The 27,843-nt window shown below is 36.6% G+C and overlaps 1 protein-coding gene across 2 annotated transcripts in view; it reads right to left on the reverse strand.

Annotated features, from left to right (window-relative positions):
* The window catches only part of IL1RAP (interleukin 1 receptor accessory protein), a 162,151-nt gene that overhangs the window by 27,014 nt on the left and 107,294 nt on the right, over positions 1–27,843 (reverse strand). For both annotated transcript variants that reach the window (XM_069557732.1, XM_069557741.1), the window contains exons 3-8: positions 26,523–26,808; positions 21,976–22,162; positions 7,659–7,824; positions 7,110–7,181; positions 5,005–5,131; positions 2,318–2,466 (exon numbers count right to left, since the gene is read on the reverse strand). In XM_069557732.1, the coding sequence (XP_069413833.1) occupies positions 2,318–2,466; positions 5,005–5,131; positions 7,110–7,181; positions 7,659–7,824; positions 21,976–22,162; positions 26,523–26,808 (987 nt within the window). The remainder of the gene's footprint in view (positions 1–2,317; positions 2,467–5,004; positions 5,132–7,109; positions 7,182–7,658; positions 7,825–21,975; positions 22,163–26,522; positions 26,809–27,843) is intronic.

A 27,843-nucleotide genomic window follows, 5' to 3' on the forward strand; every position in this document is an offset into this window, starting at 1 on the left:
GGATGCTCTGCTGCTGCTGCTGCTAAGTCACATCAGTCGTGTCAAACTCTGTGTGACCCCATAGACGGCAGCCCACTAGACTCTGCGTCCCTGGGATTCTCCAGGAAAGAACATTGGAGTGGGTTGCCATTCCCTTCTCCAATGCATGAAAAGTGGAAATGAAAAGTGGAAAAATGGAAAGTGAAAGTGAAGTCACTCAATCGTGTCTGACTCTTCACGACCCCATGGACTGCAGCCCACCAGGCTCCTTGTCCATGGGATTTTCCAGGCAAAAGTACTGGAGTGGGGGACCATTCCCTTTTCCAGTAGACACACTGCTGCTGCTGCTGCTAATTCGCTTCAGTCGTGTCCGACTCTGTGCAACACTAGTCACTCCATATTCCTAAAGCCATTCATATTGAACCATTGGGAACACAGCCTTCTGTGAAAGAAGAGTTACTCAAAGCAGCTCTGGTGGACAGACTTCCATATCACTCCTAGATTCAACATGATTTCAACTGATTCTTTTGATCCTATCTATCTGACACTGTTATTAATTTATTATTCCTCCATAATTGTTTCCCAAAACACATGCCTTAGAAGATGAAACCCACAAAAATGTTCCATACCTAAAGAATTTGGAATCAAGTCAATTTGAATCAATTCTACCTACTACATTTCAACTCTACTACATTCCAATTTGATATTCATATCAAGTATTAACATAGGAAAAAATCATGAGGCTCTGAACTAAATTAACTTGATTGATTTTGCTTATCACAGACCTTAATTATACTTGAGTATAAAAGCCTTTGTCAAATAATACCTACAAAAATCTTGTGCAAGTATAATAAGATCTAACATTCATTGAGCATATAATATTTATATATGTTTATATGCCAGTAACCATGCTGAGTACTTTAAGACAACTTTGTGAGGGAGTGCTATTATTAATATTTTGCCTACTCTAAATAGAAACTGAAGTTCAGAGAGGTTAAGTGATTTTTTTCCAAGGTCACAGAATTGGACAGTATTCCAACGTAGGCCGTCTGTGTCTAGAGTACAAAAAATGAATTGCAGTACTATGAAGAGGCTTAGTAGTATTCTTAGGAACTTACTTTGGGAAACACTGTCTTAAAACATGCAGTTCAGTCTTCTCTTTTTACACTGCCTTCTGAGGACCAGAAGCAATGAACTATTCAGAACCAATCCACTAAGTCTCCTTAAGAGGCATATATTTCAGGCTTTTGCTCTTTACTTCCTAAGTTGTAATAAAATGCTAAAGTGAAGCCTGTATTTTTTTAAATCAGTTTTAAGAGAGGTTTAATCCTATTGCAAAATGCAGTAGTTTTAAATTAACATTTTTAATTTTTTTGTGTATATATTAAGGGCTCTAACTTTGACATAGGTCCAAAATGATTCTGAATGGGTTGACTTCATGTGTGATGAATCATCCTTATTATTATCTAGATCACTGAAAAACATTCATGAAAGGATTCATTATCTAGGGTTCTTTGTTAGGTGAGAGATCCAAAGAAAATCTTAGATACAATATGTTTCAGGAGCAACAGCTCACACAAGAAACCTTTATTATTTTTATTTATTGTAGGAAAATATAGTAATATCAACATAGAAATCATTTTACATCACTTTAATAGTTTTATTAATTTTCATTTTAGCAATTGTGGCTAGTGGTGTATTAAAAACCTGCTTGAAATATTGGCACAGAGGATTTAAAATTATCATTTTTAAATTATATTTTTAAGAATATTTTATATCTTACTTAACTACTTACATGCAATTAGATGATTGCTATTTATAATGTTTCATTATTATAGATAATGCTTCTAAGAATATTGATAGGGACATAATTCTCTTTCTGTTAAGTTACTTGTTCAAGAAAAATTCCAAAAGTATTAAGTCATATGGTATGACCAGTATTTATGACTTCTGAACTCTGCCGTCAGTGATTTCTAAAATGGTCTTTACAATTCACCAATGATATGTGGTTCTACCAGTTTTGTTATATCTCTGAGAACAGGAAATATTCTTTAGTTTTCATTTTTCTTTATAGATATGACACTGTGCCTTATTATCATAATCATATGAAATTTTTAAGTCACATATGGGAATTAAATACTAAAACCATAAGACATCATATTTTCAGTATCATTATATAAATGGAAACTTGCAAGATTTTTCATTCAAGTTTAATTCATTACTATGTGTCAGAATGTGCTAAGTGATAGAGCTCTCGTTGTCAATTTCTCCTTTTCCTTTATTCACTGGAGGGTTGCATTTGGACTTCACACATTCATCTGCTGAGTGCATCCATTACCTTTCTGTTTCACATTGGCTGGTCTGTCAACCTCCCCTTTGGCATTTCTGGCATGACAGACATAGTTGCGCTTGAGATCCTCAGCAGTAACTTTCTTGATGCTCAAAAGCTGAGTTCTTGTCTCGTCTTCTGTTACTTTCAGAATTACACTAGGAGCAGGAAAAAGAAAATCAAAGCATTAGTGAGATTCAAGGGCCAAAGGCTGTATGCAAATCAGACAATTAGATAATCATAGATCTCCCGGGTGAGGACAGACAGAATGTCAATAAGCTGTGTGCTCATGATCCTGAAGATACAAAAGGAAACTAGCCTCCGGATTCTAATATCATTCTTTACCATCTTTACTACTCACAATCCCAATATCTAGATTCAACACCCAGCGTTAGCATCATACTACAGGTCACTCTGCAAAGCGAAGGGTCTACTTTCCTCAAATATATGAGGCAGGATGCAGCATTGATTCAGTGAGAGGTTTCTCAGGACTGACCCCTTTGAATTTTGATCGAGGTTTTGCACTTACTAACCAGCAAGTACTTTGAGCATGTACTTTGAGCATGTACTTTGAGCATGGTAAGCAATCTTTCCATGTCTTAGTTCCTCCTTTGAAAAGGAGGAAACTGGCATTGTTTAATGCATTATTAATGCACTATGTCTAATTAACTATTGTTAACAGTGCATTGCATGTATTAACTTACTCAAGAATTCTGAAGATTGAGTATGTTAATTCATAAGTATTAGAACAATGCATGCGTACATTCTAAGTCACTTCAGTCATGTCTGACTCTTTGCAACCCTATGGACTTTAGCCCGCCAGGTTCCTCTGTCTATGGGATTCTTCAGGCAAGAATACTGGAGTGGGTTGCTATTCCCTTCTCCAGGGATCTTCCCACCCAGGGATTGAACCTATGTCTCTTATGACTCCTGAACTGGCAGGTGGGTTCTTTACCACTAGCGCCACCTGGGAATCATTAGAACAATGCTTAATAAATATTCATATAAGCTATTATTATTATCTCACAGTAATAGCTGATGCATTTCAGGGATTCCCAAAACTTGGATTTTGCACACAGATAGAACATTTTGGTCAAAATGCTGAAACCTCCTGGTTATATCCTAAAGAAAGAAGAAACTACTCAGAGCAAGTAAACTTTGTGAAAATAAGTATATCCAATTCTCTGAAAGTCAGAGATCAAGCGCTTTGGGTCTAAGATCAAGACTGAAGATCTCTCTGAACTACTGTGGTCTAAAGGAAAAAAAAAAATTCTCTCTCTTACAGTTGACTGACATCCAGGTTCTTATGAGGTTTACTGTCAGTCATGAAAACTTGGTTAAGGGCTGTGATGGAGTTAACCTAAGTTGAACTGCACTGCTCAACTATGAACAGTGACTTGTGTCTCAATAGCAGCAAGGAGGAACAGTATGACTGTCATTACTATTCATTCATTATTTTTATAAGGGTTGGAAGTGCAATGTTCAGAATTCCTGAAATGGTCAATAACTCTCCTTCTGTGCATTCAGTCACATCTTTCATCAATTCCTTCAGCAAAAATTGCTCCAATTTCAGGAAACTCCTTCTGTATTATTAAATATGTTCTGTTTCTTGAAACTCTACACCTTTGTGCATGATGTAAGAAAAAGAAAATTTTTTTTTTCTTTTTACCGGGAACATACTTTTATTTCTTTCTCCAGTTTATTTCTACTTATCCTTCAAATCTTTATTTAGGCCATGTATCATCTGAGAAGTATTACCTAACACCCTAAAGCTGACTGGAGCTTACCAATTAAATCTTTCCAAATATCCAATACTTCCCTTTTACTGCATTTATCACATTGTACTGACATCTCTGTTGTATCATTGTTATATCTGTAAAATCTACTCAGTTAGGAACTATGTATCTTGCATATTACCTGATGATATTCATAATTTCTGTATAAAGTCTGAGTTTACTACTAGGGAATAAATATCTTTTAACTTCTTGAAGTTCAAGTAACCTAAGATCTATCAGCACATAGATGATAAGGTGTAAGTTTTCAGAACTACTTTGTCATGCAGTTAGCTGCTCATTTTTATTTATTGTTGCAGTCTTCCTTGCCAAATCAAGCCACTTCAAAAAATATCATGTTTATTTATGTCATGACCCAGCTTGTTATTTTAAAAGTGAGTTATATTACCACCTCATCCACTTAAAAAATAAAATTTAAAGAACATTAATGTTTTTAGCCAATATTAAAAATTATCACTTATAAATGTGATATATATGCTATGAAAATTTAAAAGGAGAGGAAGGAGATAGGAAATACATGCTTAATGGGAGATAAGGAACTAACACAACTATCTGAGGCACAAAAACATAGGCCCAGACTCCAGACTTGAGAGACAGAATAGGGCCATGCTGGCAGGCTTTCATCTGTCTATAACTCTAAGGCCTGGCCTTTCATTCATATAGGATATTCATGCCAACTACTTTCAAGAAGGCATCATAAAGATATAACCATCAGGTAGTATCTGGGGCTTGGATTGCAAGTCTGAGAATCCTGTTTTGGGATATAGCCACTAAAGACTTGAACATTAGGCTGATTTTTGTTACTGACAGGCAAAAATTAGAATTTTCATCAATTAGCATAAACCAGAAGGCATTAGGTTGAGGAACAAGGGTTAGTCACCCCCTTGTCAGTGTCAATGATACCTTTCATTAACAGATAGGTCAATAGTGGTATCCTCTGGCTTTTTTCCATCAATGGTCCACCAAATCTCATTGCGAGAGTCCTTCAGGTAACTAAAATAGACTTTACAGGGAATGAGTAGCTCTTCTCCTAAAAAAAAAAAAAAAAACAAGTTAACTCATGAATTTGTAACTGTTACATGGTTATATTGGTTGTATTTTGTGATTAATCAGAAGTTATAAAAGTTCTATGTACCTGTAAGCTTACTTCTGATTAATTTCAAGTGGACTACCATAAGATAATGTACCATACTTCATTGCAAAACAAACAAACCAGGAAAAGGACAGCAGCTTTTTATATAAAATTATTAGAATGCCCATCTTTTAATAGAGTCAATATATGTCCTAAAATGACAGTATTTGTTCAAAAGGCTCTGATAACGTTTCTTTTCTTAGCCCTAAACCTCCATGGACTGCTCTTCTTTGTTATTTCCCTCACCAACAACGAGAGATTGAGGAATGGTTATCCAGATATTTGGTCCTTGGCCCAGAGAAGATGAGGCAATGCCATCGCTGAGAGGACTGACCAGGCAGGCTGCATCTTGAAATATTCAAGTTATCATGGTTCAGTCAATGAGCTTAAAGACAACTCACAAATAGAAATGCTATGCTATCCTTCTGAGATGGAACATGGTGAAGACAGGGGGAATCTCTAGGCAAAACATGGTAATAATAGTTGTAACAACAGCAGCAGACTCACTGAGGACTTTGAATGATTCCCTGTGCTAAATGTTTTAGCTACTTATCAATAGATACATTTAATTTTAACAAGATATTATGAATTATTTTTTAAATTAATGCTTTACAGATGCAAAAATGGAAACTTAAATGCTATCCCAAGGTCAAATTGCGAATAAGTGACAGACCAGGATTTCACCCAGACTGACCTTCTGTTTTTGTTTGCCCAGAACAGTTCTGTTTTATGCTTGCTTTCCTAGTTAGTTATTAATATTGACTGCTTTCATTCTCAAAAGGTTGAGATGATAAATTATATTGTCATCCCAATTTGAACTCAGGTTTGTCTCACTGAGTGGTCATACCCTAGCCTCTCTTCCAATGTAAGGTTCTTATGCCATTCTCTAGACAGTTGCCTATAACAATATGTACAAAGATGAAGTGACCGTGGATTCAAGCATGCTTTTGTAACCATAATATGACAGACAGAGGAAAGGCATTTAGATGATTAATATGGGTTTACCCTAATGCCAGAAAGAATGTTCATATTAATATATAAAACCACTACTGAGTTTAGAAAATCTGGTCCATCCAGGATTGGCAGACTCCCTCAGTGTGGTCTTGCTTTTTTCACAAGGCAGATCACTATTTGAAACCGTACCTTAATTTGAGGGGGTTATTGTTCTCCAGCTGGATTGAACACTGCTTCTATTATCTTTAGTACATTTTAAACAAATTTTCTTTTATATCTTTCATTGGGTTGGAACTGAATATATTGGGAAGGATACGATGTCAAGGATGTTACAATTTTCTGCGGTTTTCAAGTTAACGAGAGGCTTTGTGTCAGAAGTACAACATATTATGCCTTAACTGGTCGGTTCCAAATAATTTTTATATAGAATGAAAAATACAAAAACTAAAAGGAGAAGAAGATAGCTGGTGTAAACATTTGACAGTGTTCAAACCAAGAAGTACTAGTTTTATTAGTTGTTACCTGTTGAATTCCCAGTTCTGCCCCCAGTCCCACTCCCCACTCCTTTGTAGTGGGGTAGAAGTTTAAGGAAGTCTTTTGCTCATGTTGAAGTCTCAGTATACCAGAACCCTGCACAGGCTAAAGTGTGCATCAAACAGAAGTCACTAATCAGGAGAGAAAAACTGCTCACAGAGGAAAAAGAGAGCATCTGCCCTGAGAGAAGCAGAGAATCCCTGAGCTGCCCAAGAGATCAAAGAAGGAGCTCATCCCCAGAGCTGATTTGGTTTCTGATAACACTTATGTTTCAATTCATGTGTTTCTCTACAAGAGCTCTCTATGCTCTTGCATTAACTTAAGTGACATTTTTAGATATTGTAATTAAGAGAATCTAACTGCTATTCAGAGGCACAGCTGTAATTACCCGGTTCTTTCTCATAGACCACATGATCATCAGGTGAATAGATGTGAGGAGGCATTGCATCATTTGGGGAGCCTGTGGTAGAGAGGAAGGAACCAAGGGAGATGATGTCAAATCATGGACCTTTAATTTCACATAACCTATTTCAAAAATCTGCTCTTCTGTGAAGATTGCCCAACTTCCTGGCACAATTTGTCCATTCTTGAAAGGACCCACAGTTCCATGTATAATCAATTACAACACTTCTTTCATTTAAAACAAGCAAACAAAGGGAAAAGAATACATTAAGTATCCTTCATGTTTCAAACAGAACTATTTTATCCAGTGTTTTTGCTTTCCAAAGCCTATAGGAGGTAGGTTTCTTTCTCATACTACTTAGCAATTAATTGATTTCAAGTCTTCCTCAATTGTTTCTTTTATACATATTTACAGTAAACAAAAAGCTAAGCCACTTTTCTTTCAGAATTTACATACTTCTTTATAACAAAATATTAAGAGCCTGAACAAAATTATTGCACTTTGCTGTGTGCACTTAATATAAATCATGCTTACCTACCACCTTTACAGTCTGAGTTCTTGTGAGAGTGAAGGTACGTCCATTTTCTGGATATGTGACCACACATGTGTAATCTCCATTATTTGAAACCATGGCTATGATAAAGCTCAAGTTCATGCCTTCAGGTAGTACGTTATTAAAGTTATGTATTTTACGACAGCCCTAAGAAGAAGTAAAGGAAAGTATGTTTACATGCATAGAAAATATACAAACACATGCATTCACATCTAACTTTGCACAGAACACAGACATATCTATGCTGGCAACAGTTTTTATAAAACTATTTTGGTCCTATATTTGATGATGTTTCTGCTAAGAGTGCAGTAACTTTTATTATCCTTTCTATAAAAGGGAAATGAATATTCTTAAACTGAAATATGAATCCAAAAGCACAAGGTTCCTGTCTCAAGACCTAGTGTTCAAATTTTGGGAATTTCAAGTTAATAGTAAAGCATCGTCAAAGTTTCAAAAAAAAAAAAAAAAGATGGTTAAGGAAGCTTAAGCAAATGCATACACTGCTACTTAAAAAACAACTATTTTTCAATATTTCTACGCTGATTATGTTAACTCACAGTACAGTCATTCTGACAAGCTAGGCTCTGCTTTAGATGTCTGGTTTTGGCATTGGCATCTGTTGACTCACCAGATCAGTTATTTCCAAACTTCTTTGTTTTTCTTCTGTTTATCCCATTTCTTAATTTGAATAGTATAGACTCCAGAATTTAAAAGTAAAATATATTTTATGAGTCTTGGCAAACGTTAAGAGTTTATTTGTACTCTAATTCATATTTTCACATAACTCAGTTGCATTTTAAAATTTTGATGTTAAAATATCTCATTCAACATAACTAGAATCCTGTTTCAGATCGCTCAGCCCCACTAATTGGCTGTATTGTTTTACTCTTTTCCTTTAAAGAAAAGAACCAATACATCATATGTGACAAAAATATGCATTGAACATTTAATTTCAGAAAAATTTGTGTTTCCTTTTGATAATCAATACTTTATTTTTGACAAAAAGAACTGGGCATCCTTAACGTACTCCAGATCTTTAAAAGTCTCAGGAGCCTATTATCAGCTTGTACTTTCAATTTCCTATGTTCATACATTTAACTTTAATTCTTGTATCCTCAAGGTTTTCTTACTTCAATTCCTGGCACATATGTTTTGAAATATGACAGTTCTACTAAGTGGCACATTTTGTAATTCTCTGTCACAAGAAATAACATCTTTTAAGAATAGTACGAAACTTCTGATTCATGGTAATGATCATCAAGAGGAAGATGACATATACTCTAGTTATTTTCTTGTATATGAATACAATTTATCCTGTTTTGATAAGCAGTGCCTCTAGACAATTGTCACCTCAGCACAGTATTTCAACACTCTAAAGTTATCACAAACTAGGCAACAAAACCCCATATGCTTATAATAAATTTATGTCACATTTGGTTTATATTGAGTTTATACTATCTATAGAACTATATAATCTAGCAACTTTTGGTTAAATAGTTCAAAGTTATTTTCCTCTTTCATGTGTTAGCTTAGCTGTCCATGAGAAGTAGACAAATCAGATTAAATATGCCTTAGTTTTATGGGTGGAAAACAACGAGATAGATAAAGAGATATTCTAGATTACATACTGCGGAGCTAAAACCCAATTTTTTTAGACAGCTGAGTAAAGGTCTTTCATTAGCTTCTTGATGAAGAATGAACATTAATCTTCATCCATTAGTTGAGGCTGAAAAAATTATACTGAGACCTGTGCATTGGAAGGACTGATGCTGAAGCTGAAACTCCAATAATTTGGCCACCTGATGCAAAGAACTGACTCATTTGAAAAGAACCTGATGCTGGGAAAGACTGAAGGCAGGAGGAGAAGGGGACGACAGAGGATGAGATGGTTGGATGGCATCACTGACTCGATGGACATAAATCTGAGTGAACTCCGGGAGTTGGCGATGGACAGGGAGGCCTGGCGTGCTGCAGTCCATGGGGTCGCCAAGAGTCAGACACGACTGAGCGACTGAACGGAACTGAACTGTGCTTAGGTGTACTGCATCGTTGTATCCTATTCCAAACTTAGCAAGTCTAGAATGTTCTTATGCCCATTTTATAGATGAAAATACAAAGGCCTATAAAGGTTAAGTGATTACCATTATCATGGAGCCAGGCAGTGTCAGAGCTGGAATTTAAACCTAGATCTACATGTTTTGAGGGACTTGCTCTTAATCCCACCAGACACTATCTCCCCACCCACAGTGGTTCTGACACACCTGGGACCAGTCCCAGTATTAATAGTGTGATGTGGTTGTTCTATGAGTTTAATTCTTAGAATTAGTGGTAATCTGGAAAAACATAGCTTTTGGTATGAGAAGTTAGCTACTAATACTAAACTTGTCAACAGCACTCCTTAAAAAAATGTTAAAAAATATTTTTTACCCACTGTAGTATGTATATATATATACATATATATATGCATATATATATGTCAATAGCAGAAAGTATAACATAATATTGTAAAGCAATTATACTCTAATAAAAGAAGACCCAAGACAGTCAAAAGGTTAAAAATATTTCATATTTTTCAAATCAGTAAAACAAAAACACACACAATTTTTTTTAACTCACCACATATCATTTATGTAAAAACTATTTAAAACATATTGCTTTAAGAGATATAGTATGTGCTATAATTATAAAGAAATTTCAGACTCAAAGTCTTCTCATTCATTCATTCACCCTTGAATATTAATCAGTAAACTGCATGCCAGGCACTTTTCCAGGTTCTGAGAGTACAGCACTGAATAGAACAAGAGTCAGGCCTCATGGACTTCTCATTAACAGAGAAATGGAATCTGACGCATCTAAACTGTAAGGAAAATGTTACAAAACAAGTGTGTGTTGATCTTTTGCTAAAGTCTTCTTTCTCTTCACCTTATTCCAAACTCTTGAGGATGGACTTGAAATTTGGGCTGAATATGCCTGACTATCTTTGGTTCTACGTGTCAGTGTTGTAAGTTAAGTTCTCTGGGATTTTCTCCTCTTTCCATAAGGAAATATAAAAATATAGGCCAAGGACAGGTTTTCTTGGAGCTGATTTGATTGGAAAAATATTTCAAATTGAGGAACATTCCATACAAAGGAGTGAAAAACTTTGGAGTCTAATCTACCATTTAGAAAAATGTGATCATTCAAAATTAAATTAACAACAAAAACAATAAAAAGCTATTAGCTTACAACACGTTAGAAGGGGAAATGAACAAAATTTATACATTATATGTTTTTATGTATGTAGTGGGGGTAGCTTAAGGGCATTGTTGAACTAAAAACACCCATTTAGCCTGTAGTATCTGATGAGCTCTGCTTTTTATAAGCATCTGCTTCTCGAGGCCCTTCATGGACCTAAGACATAAAGGGAATTTTTGAACATAATGAATCATTCTTGAAAATAAATCCTTCATATTTTTGGTGATTTCAAAATCATTCACTTGGAATCCAGAAAAAAAAAGATATGAACAGAGATTTTGATACCCCCAAAATAATAAAAAGACATTTCCAAATATAAGAAATAGGTTAACAACATGTGGATTCCACTATGAAGCAGATATCTGACTAGAAGACAAGTCATTCACTGAGTTGAGCCATCAGTTCCTCATTCTGAATTTGAAACAGAAGTTAAATAGGAGAGCAACTCTTCAACCACGCAATGGTAGCCTTGGCAACCTACCACAGTATATAGGTAAAAATAAGCATAAGAAATGACTTTGAGATCCTTGAGAGGAAATAAGTCATGTGGTGAGGTACGGGGTATGGGTGAGCAGATGGCTTAACTAAATAAGAACAAATATTTCCATTCAATAAGCCTACTGTTTTTAAAGAACTCTGTTAAGGAACAATAATGGAAAAGACAGTTCTATCCTGAAAGATGATGCTGTGAAAGTGCTGCACTCAATATGCCAACAAATTTGGAAAACTCAGCAGTGGCCACAGGACTGGAAAAGGTCAGTTTTCATTCCAATCCCAAAGAAAGGCAATGCAAAAGAATGCTCAAACTACCACACACAATTGCACTCATCTAACATGCTAGTAAAGTAATGCTCGAAATTCTCCAAGCCAGGCTTCAGCAATACGTGAACTGTGAACTTCCTGATGTTCAAGCTGGTTTTAGAAAAGGCAGAGGAACCAGAGATCAAATTGCCAACATCTGCTGGATCATGGAAAAAGCAAGAGAGTTCCAGGAAAACATTTATTTCTGCTTTATTGACTATGCCAAAGCCTTTGACTGTGTGGATCACAATAAACTGTGGAAAATTCTGAAAGAGATGGGAATACCAGACCACCTGACCTGCCTCTTGAGAAATCTGTATGCAGGTCAGGAAGCAACAGTTAGAACTGGACATGGAACAACAGACTGGTTCCAAATAGGAAAAGGAGTAAGTCAAAGCTGTATATTGTCACCCTGCTTATTTAACTTATATGCAGAGTACATCATGAGAAATGCTGGACTGGAAGAAGCACAAGCTGGAATCAAGATTGCCAGCAGAAATATCAATAACCTCAGATATGCGGATGACACCACCCTTATGGCAGAAGGTGAAGAGGAACTCAAAACCCTCTTGATGAAAGTACAAGAGGAGAGTGAAAAAGTTGGCTTAAAGCTCAACATTCAGAAAACGAAGATCATGGCATCCGGTCCCATTACTTCATGGGAAATAGATGTGGAAACAGTGTCAGACTTAATTTTGGGGGGCTCCAGAATCACTGCAGATGGTGATTGCAGCCATGAAATTAAAAGACACTTACTCCTTGGAAGAAAAGTTATGACCAACCTACATAGCATATTCAAAAGCAGAGACATTACATTGCCAACTAAGGTCCATCTAGTCAAGGCTATGGTTTTCCCTGTGGTCATGTATGGATGTGAGAGTTGGACTGTGAAGAAAGCTGAGTGCTGAAGAATTGATGCTTTTGAACTGTGGTGTTGGAGAAGACTCTTGAGAGTCCCTTGGACTGCAAGGAGATCCAACCAATCCATTCTGAAGGAGATCAGCCTTGGGATTTCTTTGGAAGGAATGAGGCTAAAGCTGAAACTCCTGTACTTTGGCCACCTCATGCGAAGAGTTGACTCATTGGAAAAGACTGTGATGCTGGGAGGGATTGGGGGCAGGAGGAGAAGGGGACGACAGAGGATGAGATGGCTGGATGGCATCACCGACTCGATGGATGTGAGTCTGAGTGAACTCCATGAGTTGGTGATAGACAGGGAAGCCTGGCATGCTGCGATTCATGGGGTCGCAAATAGTCCGACATGACTGAGCAACTGAACTGAACTGAACCAAATCTACAGATGGATATATGTGGTCTAGTGGAAGACTGCAACAAATACTATGAAAGGCATACTGGGATGGGGAAGTGGAGGAAGAAGACCAAACAGAAAACATTTAGAAAATCTGTATGGAAAAAGAAGATCTGAACCAGATCTTAAAGGACAGGTAGATTATTAAGTCATGCAGGAACAGGGGAGACATGGAGAGGTACCCTCCAAGGACAGAAAAAAAGTACAAACAACATCCTTCATTACTCTTACAACATTTTGCTCTCCATGTTAGCACTTAACTAACTTCAACACAATCATCTCTTTTCATTTATCTTATCTCTTTCTCAGAATATTTACTTCTATGGAGTAAAGTGGGGGGTAGGCAGATTAGTACTTCATCTGCACAGCCAGCAACTGCTCAATGCTGGACACATGGTAAATGCTCAATATATTGGTGTTGCATGATCAAAATTATAAACTGAACCAGAGAAGCAAAGGGATAATACATGGACCTGCAAGCTCACGTGGAATGCAAATGATAATAAGATAGTGAGTATACAGACTTATAAAGATATGGGATGGGTGAGCTGTAGGATGAATGGGGAAAGTAGAAGTAAGGATAAAAAGAGTTAAGCTAAGATACAAGGATAGAAGAGTCAAAAATATCTACTGACATTTTTGCTCCCAAAATTAAGTTGTTATAAAATACACCACACTTGTTCAAAAAGACTCTCAAGAGTTTTATACACCAGTCACTTTAAGTGAGCAGAACTATGTCATGCAATATCTGTGCAATAAAAATTGACAAAATCCCCTCTAGGTGTCTGGAGAAGGAAATGGCAACCCACTCCAGTGTTCTTGCCTGGAGAATCCCAGGACGGGGGAGCTGGGTGGGCTGCCGTCTATGGGGTTGCACAGAGTCAGACATGACTGAAGTGACTTAGCAGTAGCAGGTGTCAGGCATTGAGTTAGAAGCTAGGCATTCAGTAGCCAGTAAAAACAGAAATGGCCCTTATTCCCATGATATCTTCTAGTCCAAACTAATTCATTCAATTTTTAATCAATTCCTAAATACAAAATACATTGACTCAGTTTTATGATATGTGCTTGATAATCAAGGGAAAGCAAAAGAGAGAAGACACTACTTCATACAGAAGAGAGGAATGCAATCATTACAGTAACAAAGTTGAAATATAAATCAAGTGCCATCAAAACATAGAGCAGGTAATTCATCCAGCCTAATTCTCCCAGAAGGAATTGCAGATATTTGAAGTGAGTTTAAGTTTAAAAGATGAACCTTTAGGTCCTCAGAAGCTCTAAAACTATATGCAAAATGCTGTGTGTAGATATGCATGTATGGAATTGTGTGTATGTGTGTGCTCAATCATATACTTGTGCCCAACTCTTCGAGATCCCATGCACTGTAGCCTGCTAGGTTCCTCTGCAGGGAATTAAATAGGTATAATTTAGAAAGAGACTATGATACATGCTTTCTTTATATAATAGGCTAAGTGTTATACTATGCTAAGTTGTGTCAGACTCTGCAACTGCATAGACAGTAGCCTACCAGGCTCCTCTCTCTATGGGATTTTCCAGGCAAGAATGCTGGAGTGGGTTGCCATTTCCTCTTTCAGAGGATCTTCCCGATACAGGGATCAAACCCATGTCTCCTGCATTTCCTGAATTGGCAGGTGGATTCTTTACCACTGAATGACCTGGGGAACCATACTTCCTTTATACCAAAAGTTAAATATCACTATATAGGGACAGTAGGGAAAGGAAAGAGATAAAGAACCAACCAAAATACATTGTCAGATCAAATGAGCACTTTAAAAATAACATCTATTACATAGACCTTGCACTAACTTCCTGATAATATGTGCTATGCCAACAAGAAGACCAACCCTGGCAGTTTCAGAAATGTGCTTTACTGATGGTACTTTCCAAAGATTTTCCTATTCCCTGACAGGTTTCTAGACAATATCCAACCACTTGTGATGAATTTCATACTGAAAATTAAAGGTAGATATAAAATGCCAATTTTAATGATTATACTAAGGACACAGACAACAAGCTTTTTTTGAAAATTGATATCCAGAATGATATCTATACTGTTAAATACCAACTGAGAGCATTTCAGCAGCTGCTATAAATGTAATACCCAAAGCATTCAATAAAATGGTCTCTCCAATCCTCAGGAAGAAAGGGAATACTGACTTTGTTTTCATAAAGTGTCTTTGGGGAAAAAAATTCAAATACCCAATTATAACAACGAGGAAGAGTAACCATCCATTATATGAATGTCAAAATGACTTGTCCTATTTTAAAGCTCATGTGTCCAAACCATTTAACAATAATAGTGAAAATAACAAGATCATACTTGTGTCATGACCACTATATATCTGGTAGGCTCTGTGAATAAACAGGTAGCCTCCAATTTATATACATGTTGTGTTTCGGAAGTTCTTTCAGAAGCTGGCTATTTGAAATTCAATAAATGACATAAACCGCAGTTTGCTTTTCCAAGTTAGTTACAAACACTGGCTTACTCAACATTTACTGAACATCGATTTCACTCACAAGACTGTTACGTTAGAGAACTGTGAATTCTGGGCCCTGGATGAAGAAAACCATGCCATGCAGAAGACAAGGAGAGAAGGGAAGACGTGTGGGGGAAGAAAGCAAAATCCTGCCCCATTTCCCTAAGACGCCAAGACAGAAATGTTGGACTTTCTATTCCCTCCAATCTCAGTTTTTCTAAGCTCTTTCTGATTTTCCAGGGTCCTCTTTTCATAGGTTTCCTTATGTCTCACAGTCCAGTCTACAACCCAATATGTGTTCAGAGATAGTCCTCCCCTTTAAAGTGCCCTTTGTCCCAGAAGTAAAGACTGGACCAACCTTCTCTGTGGCCTTTCTGAAGAGCACAGGGTTTGAAGAACTGGCCTGCAATTCCAGATTCTCATCTTATCAGCTGGATTGCTTTGAGTAGATTATATAAGAGAATATGAAAAGTCTAGGCTCTTGATATAGATAGCATAGTGTTGAATCTTGGACAAATCACTCAACCACTCCACACTTCAGTTTCCTTGACTATCATGGCTCAGAGGTTAAAGTGTCTGCCTGGAATGCGGGAGACCCGGGTTCGATCCCTGGGTCAGGAAGATCCCCTGGAGAAGGAAATGGCAACCCACTCCAGTACTCTTGCCTGGAAAATCCCATGGAGGGAAGAGCCTGGTACGCTACAGTCCATGGGGTCGCAAAGAGTTGGACACGACTGAGCGACTTCACTTCAAGTTGAGATAATTGAGTGAAATTATTAAAGCATTTAGAATTCCTGTGCTCAATAAATGTTAGTGATTATTGTTTGTATCTCCAAACATCCGTTTCCCAATCTACATAAGGTTAATATCTACCTTGAAGGATTGTGATGAGTATTATGTATGATGATATTTAAAGTACATAGCACAATGTATTGCCCTAGTGGAATGAAAGAAATATTCAGTTCAGTTCAGCTCAGTTCAGTCTCAGTTGTGTGTGATTCTTTGTGACCCCACATACTACAGCACGCCAGGCTTCCCTGTCCAACACCAACTCCCAGAGCATGCTCAAACTCATGTCCATCGAGTCAGTGATGACATCCAACCATCTCATTCTCTGTCATCCCCTTCTTCTCCTGCCTTCAATCTCTCCCAGCATCAAGGTGTGTTCCAGTGAGTCAGCTCTTCACATCAGGTGGCCAAAGTATTGGAGTTTCAACTTCAGCATCAGTCCTTCCAATAAATATTCAGGACTGACTTCCTTTAGGATTGACTGGCTTGATCTCCTTGCAGTCCAAGGGACTCTCAAGAGTCTTCTCCAACACCACAGTTCAAAAGTATCAATTCTTGGGTGCTCAGCTTTATTTATGGTCCAACTCTCACATTCATACATGACTACCGGAAAAAACATAGCTTTGACTAGATGGACCTTCGTTGGCAAAGTAATGTCTCTGCTTTTTAATATGCTGTGTAGATTTGTCATAGCTTTTCTTCTAAGGAGCAAGCATCTTTTAATTTCATGGCTGCAGTTACAACCTGCAGTGATTTTGAAGCCCAAGAAAATAAAGTCTCTCACTGTTTCCATTGTTTCCCCATCTATTTGCCCTGAAATAATGGGACCAGATGCCATGATCTTAGTTTTTTGAATGTTGAGTAAAATGAAAGAAACATTAGTTTCCTTTTTTCATTTCATTAGCTTTCATCCTTCTGCTAACAGGGAAGCAAATTTGCTGGAATTGATTAATGTGTCTTTTAATTACTCTAGAGTTATTTGTATTACTAAAAGAGACAATTTCTACAATGTCAAGGTAAGGAATTCAGTTAGCAACAACAAAGAGGACTATTGTAGGAGGGCCAAGATACCTTGGTGGATGCAGGGAGTGACTATTGAAAGTAGAAAGCAAAATTTAAAAAAAAAAAAGTAGCAGCATTGCTACACAGTGATTGGAGAATGCAGTTACCAAGAAACTTGATTTTATTCCCAGAATGGAAGCACTTAGGAGTAAAGCTGTCGATCAATTACCAAAATGTAGAGAAATAAAAGGCAGTGTAACACACATCAATAGCAGCTTTTTTCATAATCAGAGAATAGAAAAGATGGCTGGTTACTGGTTATCTTCTTTAGTCACCTGCACATTGTTGGGTATCTGCCATGGTCATGATTTTATAACCATGATTTTATTTCTTGGTCTCCTTTCCAGGCTTTCAGGTTTCATTCACCTCATGAACATTCCCTCCAGATTTGTATCTTAGCCCTTTTCTCACTTTATTTTGTCTACTTAAGGGCTTCAACTATCACATAAATGCATCTGGTTCTCTGCCTCCAGCTTTGAGTTCTTTTTAAATAAGCTTCAGACCCATACACATGTAGCCACTATTAGCCACTGCCATCTAGATGTCACACAGATAAGTCCAACTCATATGACAGGATCTAAATTCATTACTTGTCCCCCAAATCTGTTCCTCCTCTGCTATTTCGTATCTTGATTAATAGCACAGAAACTCATCTAATCAGGAAAGCCAGACATCTGGGAATTACTGGAGATACAGAGATGGATATGGCACAATTTTGCCCTCAAGAAACAGTCAAACTCATATAATGCCTATATGCAAACCTCTCTTTTTAAAACCAATAATAAATTCTCTTATAGAACTCATAATTCTACTTTTTGATAAGAATAGGAATTCTTATTTATAAACTTTCTTGAATTATACTGAAATCCTTTGAAACTATGCTGAGGAGGGCATATATCGCATTTTTTACCATGTCCTCCCCAGACTGCCGACATATTGCATTGAATACAGCTCATGTTCAACAAGTAGCTGCTGAATAAATGCATGAATAAGTGACTATAAAACAGTAAAGGAAGCTAAAAGTAACACTGAAGTAGTCACAAATAAATAGCTCTATAAGGGTATGTGAGGGAAAATCATTTCAACTGGAAAGAATAGAGGACATTTTGTGAAGGTGTAGAATTTCATCTGTTCTAAAGGAGAAAAAGATGATGTTCCAGGCAGAGGGATGTTCCAGGTGTGGAGAAAGAGGAGAAAATAATAGAACATGTATAAAAGTAAAACTTTTATTCAGACAATATTCAAAAAATACAGAAAGTGAATAGGGTCTCATTAGAAATGAGAGACCTTACTACAGATAAATAGATGAATATATTCTTTTAAACTGGAAGATATACTTATTAATGTAAAATTGTTAATATTATTCTTTTAGTCCTTTTTACCATGAAAAAGTACAATCATAGAGAGACTATACAATGATTCCTTCACCTGTATCTAGTGTCAAAGTACCAGTTCAAGCTATGTCTTGTTTCATCTATATCTACTCACTGCATCCCAATATTATTTCAAAACAGATCACAGACATTATACAATTTAATTCATAAATATTTCTGTGTGTACCTCTAAATGACAAGATCCCTTCTGCAAACATATCTACACTACCATTATTGCAATTTGAAAAGTAATAGTAATTCATCGATGTCATCAACATTCTGTCTGTGCTTATATTTCCCTGATTTCTCCTAACTTGTTTTACAACTTTTTTTGAATAAATCATGATCCACTTAAGGTCCATACATTGCAATTTGTTGTTATGTATCTTAAATCAGTCTTCTCTACCTCGCCTTCCTTTCCTGTCTCCTTTTCTTGTATTGATTACAGAATGAAGCATATATGGAAAACACTCAAAACATATGTATGAGTTAATGAATTAGTATAAAGCAAATACTTTTATAATCACCACTCAGGTCCAGGAATAGAACATTGACAGTTGGTTTTGAAAGTGCTCACATGCTCCATGTCAACTGGACCTTCCTTACTACCTCCCAAAGTAGCAAGTATCTGTTTTTGCATAGTGAAATCACTCCTTGTTTTCAGTTACAATGTTATTATTCATGTGTGTATCCTTAGATACTATAGTTTAATCACTAAATCATTTTAAATGTATTTTGTTTCTTTTAATCTGTTCATTCTCACTCTATGCTGCTTTTTTTTTTTTAGCAGCTTATCTGTTGATGAACATAAAACATTTGGCCTATAGAGCTTCTCACTATTTAGATTTTGCTGACTGCAAACTCATGGTGCAGATCAATACATTCCTCCATTCTCTATATTTCCTGAAAAATGGAAACAGGAGCCAAAGGTTTTATCAGACTCAGATTTAACCCATTTGGCACAAATACAGGTAATACTATATTCTTTCATTAAAAGCAATATGGCTATTTCCCTTCTTATGATAGTAGCACTCATTGATGCTTAGATTTAGTAATTCATTGGGGTTTGCAAAGTGATTATATACTTTTATAAAAATATACTTCCCTGAATTATTTCATTACTCAGTGTACATTTCTTATAGAAAAAGCAGAATAAAATCTTGATTTTTTTCCTGTTTATTAACCAGTTTTCAAGATAATGTGTTTATCTCCTATTAACATCCAAATACAGCCATATTTTGAAATATCACTATAAATTTATGGATTTTAAACTTAACTCATGAGATGCAACCTGTGAATAGCCTTGCTAAAATTCAAATTGTTCCATCTTTGGCCAATGAAAAACTCTTAAATTTGGCTCCCTAAGTTTTTTCATTAATGACTTAAAAAGAGATAGATACTAAGTTTTCAACTAGGATTATAGAATTGCCTGTTTCTTCTTTTAATTTTTTCACCTTTTCCTTTATATATTTTGAAACACTGTTACCAAGCATATATATTTTTTTATTATTTTTATGCCTTCTTGATGAGTTCACCTTTTTATTATTCTAAAAGGTCTTCTTTATATCTCATAATATCAATCATCTTACAGTTTACATATTAGTATATCCATTCTAACCTTTCTATTTTTATTAATCATTTTTTGATCAAAATTTTTCTATCTTCCATTTTTTTTAATCTTCAGGTATTATTTATGGTGTTCCTTTTCTGTTATCTTCCTTTTAGTTTAGCATTATTTTTGAAATTATCTTTTTCTAAAATTTTATTGAGTTATATAATTTCTGGAATTTTTTATTCTTGTTTGTTATTCTTTCTCATCTTTCATCACTTCTTAACGTCTTTTTGCCAGTTTTTGAAACAAGTTGCAAATATGTCCTTGCATGCATTCGTTTTTTTCTATAGAAATGTTATTCTGCTTCTTCTTCTTTTTTCCTTATAGCTTTGAATGGGATTTTACCTTGATTCTTCTTTTTGTAAAGACTTTTTTAATGTGGACCATGTTTAAAGTCTTTATTGAATTTGTTACAATATTGTTTCTGTTTTCGGTTTTTATTTTTTTGGACATGAGCCCTGTGGGATCTTAGTTCCCCAACCAGGGATGGAACCTTTGCCTCTTGCTCTGGAAGGCAAAGTCAACCACTGAACTGCCAGAGCAGTTTCTTGTTCATTGTTATGTAAAGCTAGTTTTTCCTGAGCTTTAGGATTTAATTGAAGTTTTCAACTTTACAGAGCTCCTTCTTCAAAACTATGCTCTTGAGATCCCCTGATTCTGTTCTGCTCTTCCATTCTCAGCCAGTTCTCTTTCCATCCTCTACATTGCCCTGACCCTGTTTATTTTGATCTTTGTTTCGATCAGCAGTTTTTCCTCAGTGTGAGTGGTTGTTTTACAGAGTTCTGAAGCACAAAACCTATTTCAATTCCTTCAGAATGTCTAGCTATAGGCTTTTCAGACCTACCCTCTATAGAGGGCAAAACCCCTCCCAATTTCAGCTGCTGTTCTCCACTGGCCTTTTTGGGATTCTCATGTTCTAGAGCCTACCAGATACCATATTATTTCCATTTCCATCTGCTTCCTTCTCTATAGACACTGAATCTATATGGGTCATATTAGTGATTATATCACTTGGTTTACTGAAAGTGATTCTTATGGACAACTTGTCACTGAGTTTTGTTTTAAATGTTGCTCAGGAGTTTGGGGATTTGGCTCAGGCGGATATTTGAAGAGATAAGAAAACTATGCTGCCGCCACAAATCCATCTCCCAATACTTTCATTTTTGATTAAATAATTTCCTAAGGTTTCAGATGTCAAATAGATCATAGATCAAATGTGCCCACAAAGGAGGGCAACCATGAAAACACATACAAGTATTAAGTACTGTACTGATTAACTAAAGAGTAGAAATTCACCAGAGGAATTTCTAGTGAAGCGTCTGACTTCACTCAGCAGTGAGTAGAAGTTGGCAATATTTCTCAAACTGTATTTCATAAGAAGTTAATAGAAATAAGATAGTTCTGGTAGCCCAGAGATTATAATTTAAGACATGATGAGTTGAGGCAAAGTCTCCACCACTTCCTTTAAAATGGGGAAAGTGAGGAAGCAGTAAAAGATTTGTGTAAAGTTATTAAGGAAGAAATTATGACGAGACAAATCTCAGTTTCTATATTAATTCAATTTAACAAATAGTCATTATTGTTTTAGAGAGGGTAAATGACCTCTAGTTTGCTTACCATATACCAAGTGATGTTTGGTTTGATATTAGAAGGAAAAAATCCATCTATGTTTGGACAAGAGATCTTCTGAACACCATATTCTAAATACAGTTTATGCACTGGAAGTTTCATGGGAGAATTGAAGCAGTTATCTTTTTGAACCACTTCCAGAGGAAATGCAACTTTGCTGCAATAGGTGGTATTCCTGAAAAGAAAAATGTTCAGTGAATGGGCAGTTTCATTTGTTTTCATGCTGCAAACACATTGAAATGAGCGAAGTGAAGTACTCCTATGTACTGAGACTTTATATATTAAGTTCATGTAACAATTAAATGTGTTATGGAGGTATTTCCTAGAACAACAGACATAACAAAATAAAGACAGACACAATTAACTACTATTGATAAACTACTTACATTTTTAGATATACTCCTAAATACACGTGTGTGTGTGTGTGTGTGTGTGTATGTATTTATGGACTTCCTTTGTGGCTCAGCTTGGAAGGAATCCACCTGCAATGCTGGAGACCTGGGTTCCATCCCTGGATTAGGAAGATCCCCTGGAGAAGGGAACGGCTACCCACTCTGGTATTCTAGGCCAGAGAATTCCATAAACTGTGTAATCCAAGGGGTCAAAAAGAGTTGGACATGCCTGAGCGCCTTTCACTTTCATATGTATTTATATATACACACACACATATATATATATATACACACACATATATACACATATATATCTGTTGTTCAGTTGCTCAGTCGTGTCCGACTTTTTGTGACCCCCATGGACCAGAGTGCTCCAGGTTTGCCTGTCTTTCACCATCTCCCAGAGCTTGTTCAAACTCATGTCCATTGAGTTGGTGATGCCATTAAACCATTTTGTCCTCTGTCGTCCCCTTCTTCTCCTGCCTCCTGCCTTCAGTCTTTCATGTTCACTTGTGTCCAACTCTTTGTGGCCCCATGGATCACAGCTCACCAGGCTTCTTGGTCCACAGGATTTTTCTAGGCAAGAATATAGGAGTGGGTTGCTCCCCCTCCTCCAGGGGATTTTTCCCAACCCAAGGATCAAACTTGCATCTCTTGTGTTTCCTTCACTGGCAGGTGGATTCTTTACCACTGAGTCACCTGGGATATAAAATGTTTAATACCCTTAAAACACTCTTAATAACACTAGTACTGGAAAGGCAAAGGTAAGAAGAGCATATTAACTCATGGTTGATACTGGTATAAACAAGTTTTGGAAAAGAAATGTTTCCAAAAGTATTTTTAAAAGCCTAACCTTTGCCCTAGTCACCCTGTTTCTGGAGATGTTTTCACACGACAGAAGTAGGAAAAGTGAGAATAGAGGGAGCACCTGATCAAAAATGTCCATCCTTTGCTGTATCAGCAAGGAAGATATTGGAATCATTAGAAACACATATGAAAAGGAAGCCTGTAAAAAAACCATGGTACAACCATCCAGAGTTGTTGTACACACACACACACACACACACACACACACATCAACCACGAAGGGAAAAACTAACAAATGCATAGAATGTGTTAAGATGGCTGGGGAACTGTATTTATGTCTTTAATGTTTATATAAGTCATTTCATCTGCCTGGAGGGTTCTTCTTCTCCCATCATCCTACTTTTCACTTGGAGGTTTATGTCATCCTGTATTTAAATTAAGACTTTCATCCTCTCAGCATGTCAGACAATTCCTTGGTTGAATTTATCACATGGCATAGCCATATGTGTTTTCTTTTATTTCTTGCATCTAGCACAATACCTAAATTTTCAGTTGGCACTGAATAAATATTTGTTAGCAACATGGGATAGATGTAAAATTGTGTTACATATAGAAAAACAATGAAAAGAACATAGATAATAACAATAAGTGATTTTTAGGGTGATATGTAAATGGGTCATTAATTGTTCACCCTCTTTTGTGATTTCTCTCAATATTTAAAACATCTTATATACTCAGTAACTCATGAACTAAGACTAAATCCAAAGGAAGATGTGGGAGAATACATTACCCTTCCCAAGATGAGAGGAAAGCGCATTTAAAGATGACTTATGACAATGGTAATAAGGTGGAAAGGGTGAGTGGCAAGCATGATCTTTGCCTATAAATAACAAAAGGTCTTCCAAGAAGAAAAAATGTTCCATAGGTGGACATTACAGAAGGTAAACTTCAGCTTAATAAGATACATTTTCTGACTATAAAAATAAAGTGATGAATAATAGTTAGAATAACTTTTCCAGCTTCATAGGTCAAATATGAATGTTATCTTAACAAAGGTATTGAAGCAAGAATACAAGCAGTAAAATCCTAGAGGATGAACCTGAGCTTTATGGTGTTAATGACATCAAGCCGATGATTTCACATGGTTCAGCTTAAGGTCATTCTCAGTTTAAGAATCACCACATGATTACAGGAGGCTTCTGATGCCCCCACCAGATAAGTTTAATTCAAATTTTCTTTAGAGATGTAGAAGACAGGCAGAAGGTGAATTGAAGAGATGGCAATCTGGAAACCGATAAATAACAGTAAAGATACACTCAGACCTTGAAGATCATGAGCCCTGCTTCTATAATGAAAAGAAGGCTGAAATTGTTTGAGAGAGAGCTCTAGAGAAGTATTATATTGGTAAGGAAAAAGAAATAGAGGTACTGAAACACTAGAATGCATAGCAGACAAAGGTCAACCAGAAAGCTACTGACAACCTGTTCCCAGGTATTTGCTGAGGTCCATGTATGGAATGTTACTAGATTATTAATTGTCAAAGATAATAAGGGGCTCAAAGAACATTTAGGCCAACTTTTTCATTTTGTAGGTTTACATACCAAAGCTGTGTTAGAACATAAACAATGGACACATGAGCTCCTCGGAAGTCTAAACCCCAGTCTAGAGTTCAATCCAATAAAATGAAATAGAAGGGGTGAAAGCCTCAGTGGATTTAAGAGGTAACAAGAGACTTTCAAGGTCACATTGATTAATATGTGGGCTTTTTTTTGTGATAAAGAAGTGCTTTTTCACGAAATCACATTGGCTAAACTTATCAAAATATAGTTATGGTTCTCCATCAGAGAACAGTTAACGTCCATTAGAGACAAAGAACATTCAAAAGCTGTGGGATTACCTATTCTTCTGTTTTTGTTATGTCATCTAGCTCCACTATTACGGGCTAGGTTGCATCCTCCACCCCAAATTCATATGTTGAAGTTGAGTACTTCAGAATGAGACTGTATTTGGAGATGGGTCTTGAAATTAAGTCAAAGCAAGTTGATATGGGTGGACCCTAATCCAATAAAACTGATGCTCTTAAAAGAAGAGAAGACTGGGACACAGAAGACATGGGGGAAAAGATGCTAAGACCTGAAGAGAAGATGTCCCTCTACAAGCCCAGCAGAGATGAATGAAACAACCATGCTGGCACCTTGATCCGGGAATTCTAGCCTCTAAAACAATAAGAAATCATTTTTCCATTGTTTAAGCCACAAATCTGCAGTATTTTGTAATGGAAGCCTAGAAAAACCAATGTACTTATTAAAAGGTAGGAAACAATGTTTTAAAATATCCATAACCTAGATGAGAGTTTGAAAAATAAAGTAAAGCCTGAAAGCTGAAAGGGGACCTCAGGGAGTCAAAGAACTAAGCCTTAAAATGGTAAATTGTCAGAGGAACCTCAGTTTTTTCAAGATTTTTCTTCAGAGCAAAAACAATATTAATCTGTTGTAAAAGAAAAATTCATATACTATGAAGTAAAATGCAGAATCTATATGAAACTTCACAAGAAAAAAAAGTGGGTTTGTAATAAATTTTGTAGTAATGGTAGAATGCTTTGGATTATATTCTTAGATTCCCAGAGATCTGGTGTTCATTTGCTTTATATGGAAATTTTGATGAAAAGTTTGAAAAGCATTGTTTTAAGTGCATTTGATGCTTCTCAAATATTCTTTCATCTATATGGCATGCTGAGGCTTTTGCTCAGTTGTGTCTGATTCTTTGTGACCCCATGGACTATATAGTCCATGGAATTCTCAAGGCCAGAATACTAGAGTGGGTAGCTGTTCCTTTCTCTAGGGGATTTTCCCAACCCAGAGACTGAACCCAGGTCTCCTGCATTGCAGGCAGATTCTTTACCGCTGAGCCATCAAAGAAGCCCTCATTCTGTGCTAGGCACTTAAAAAACTGCCAAGAATAACAGACATGAACGGGTTCTACTGCCAGCCCTGTTCACTGTCTAAGGAAACAGATACATCTCCAAGTGACTCAAAAGTGGAGGTAGATTCCAGTGTCAAGGAAAAGGAACATATGAATAAACCTCCATCTCTAGACAACTCTGATGTATGTCTGGTTTGAAAAGGAGCCACAATGGAGAATGTTCTCAGAAACTCAACCTTTCTCTCTGCACATCTCTTTCAGCTAATCTCAGCTAAGCCAATGAGGTGAAGAGTAACTCTTTCTGGATAAATGCTTCCTTCTTCCCCTCCCCGGGAGTTTCTTCTACACCCATCATTTAGATAAGGGTTCAGGAACAGAAGCAAAAAGGGAAAGACACCACAAGGGTCAGCCTACCTTAGCATGCAGGTGTAGTTTCCCGTGTCATTGAGAAGCGTGGGCCGGAACCAGAGCACGTCTTTCTCCTTACTAATGCGGTTCTCAGGGAGGCGGAAGTTAATTGGCTCCTCCAGGTCCCGGTCCTGCCTTGTCCAATACCAGATGAGAGTAAGGCCTGCTGAATGGGCTGTGCTGTAGTTATATTTCAAGAAGTGTTCAAAGAGTGGGCACTTGATACGAGCTGGTTCATCTTCATACACTTGGATCTGCCTCATGGTATCTAGTCCCCAGTCATCACAGCGTTCTGGAATAATCAAAAAGAAAGAAATGGCAGCTGAATCGTCTCACCTCCAAAGAACATACCTTCTCCTTAGGATACCCCCAACCTTTTTCGGGACCCTCTTCTCGGGCCATATTAATTAGCCTCTTTCTAATAGAAGCTTATAATAGCTGTGTTGTGAAGAGATGACTTCCTCTCAATCCTTCATCATCTTTTGACTATCTCTTGGATAACAATGTGATCTGATAGTTTGATCCTGTTGAACCCAACAAGGTATGAGGGAGAATCTCACCTGGACAAGAAATCATGTGCTTTTTCACTCTTCTGGGGACAAAGGCAATTCTAAGGATAAGATCATAACTGAAAAGAGAAGACTCCTAGTTCTCCCCTGGTCTCCAAATTTGGGGGCTAGATCTTCACTGTCCAATAGCATTAAAATGCCTGCCAGATATTTAAGTAAAATGCTTGCCATGTTATTTTAGATGTCTTGATTGCCACGTTAAAGAAATAAAAAGAAGCAGGTAAAATTAATTTTTATATTTTATTAAACTTGATACATCTAAAACATTGCAAATATTAATATTTTATACTGACATTCTTTTTTATAATAAATCTTCAAAGTTCAATATACTTTACACTTGTTGCACATATCAGACCAACTATAATACACAGGAACGCTTTCTAGTAAAAAGGAGATACACAGGGTAGAGCTTAGGCACCCTGCTGGTAGCTACACCCTACAGAAGCAGAACTGTCAGACCTTTTCATAGCTGATCAAAGATGCAAGAGCAGGGCCAGCTTGCATCAGTAATAAATTAAAAGAGGTTTGTGATCATTTGTTGGGCAACATCTTGGGGGTAACAGATAGCTAATAAAACAACTAACAATGACTAATGTTGATAAAAGCAAAGAATTTGAAGATTTATGACTTGCAAAATGTTTTGTAAGTAAGTAATAAATCTCTAAATAAATAATAGATCTTCAGGAAATTTAACAAACTGACTTTTCTAAGACTCAACAAATTAGTACTGTTTACAACTGTAATGCTTCATTTAGAAA

Source organism: Ovis canadensis, chromosome 1 (genome assembly GCF_042477335.2).
Source record: "Ovis canadensis isolate MfBH-ARS-UI-01 breed Bighorn chromosome 1, ARS-UI_OviCan_v2, whole genome shotgun sequence".
Classification (NCBI taxonomy): domain Eukaryota; kingdom Metazoa; phylum Chordata; class Mammalia; order Artiodactyla; family Bovidae; genus Ovis; species Ovis canadensis.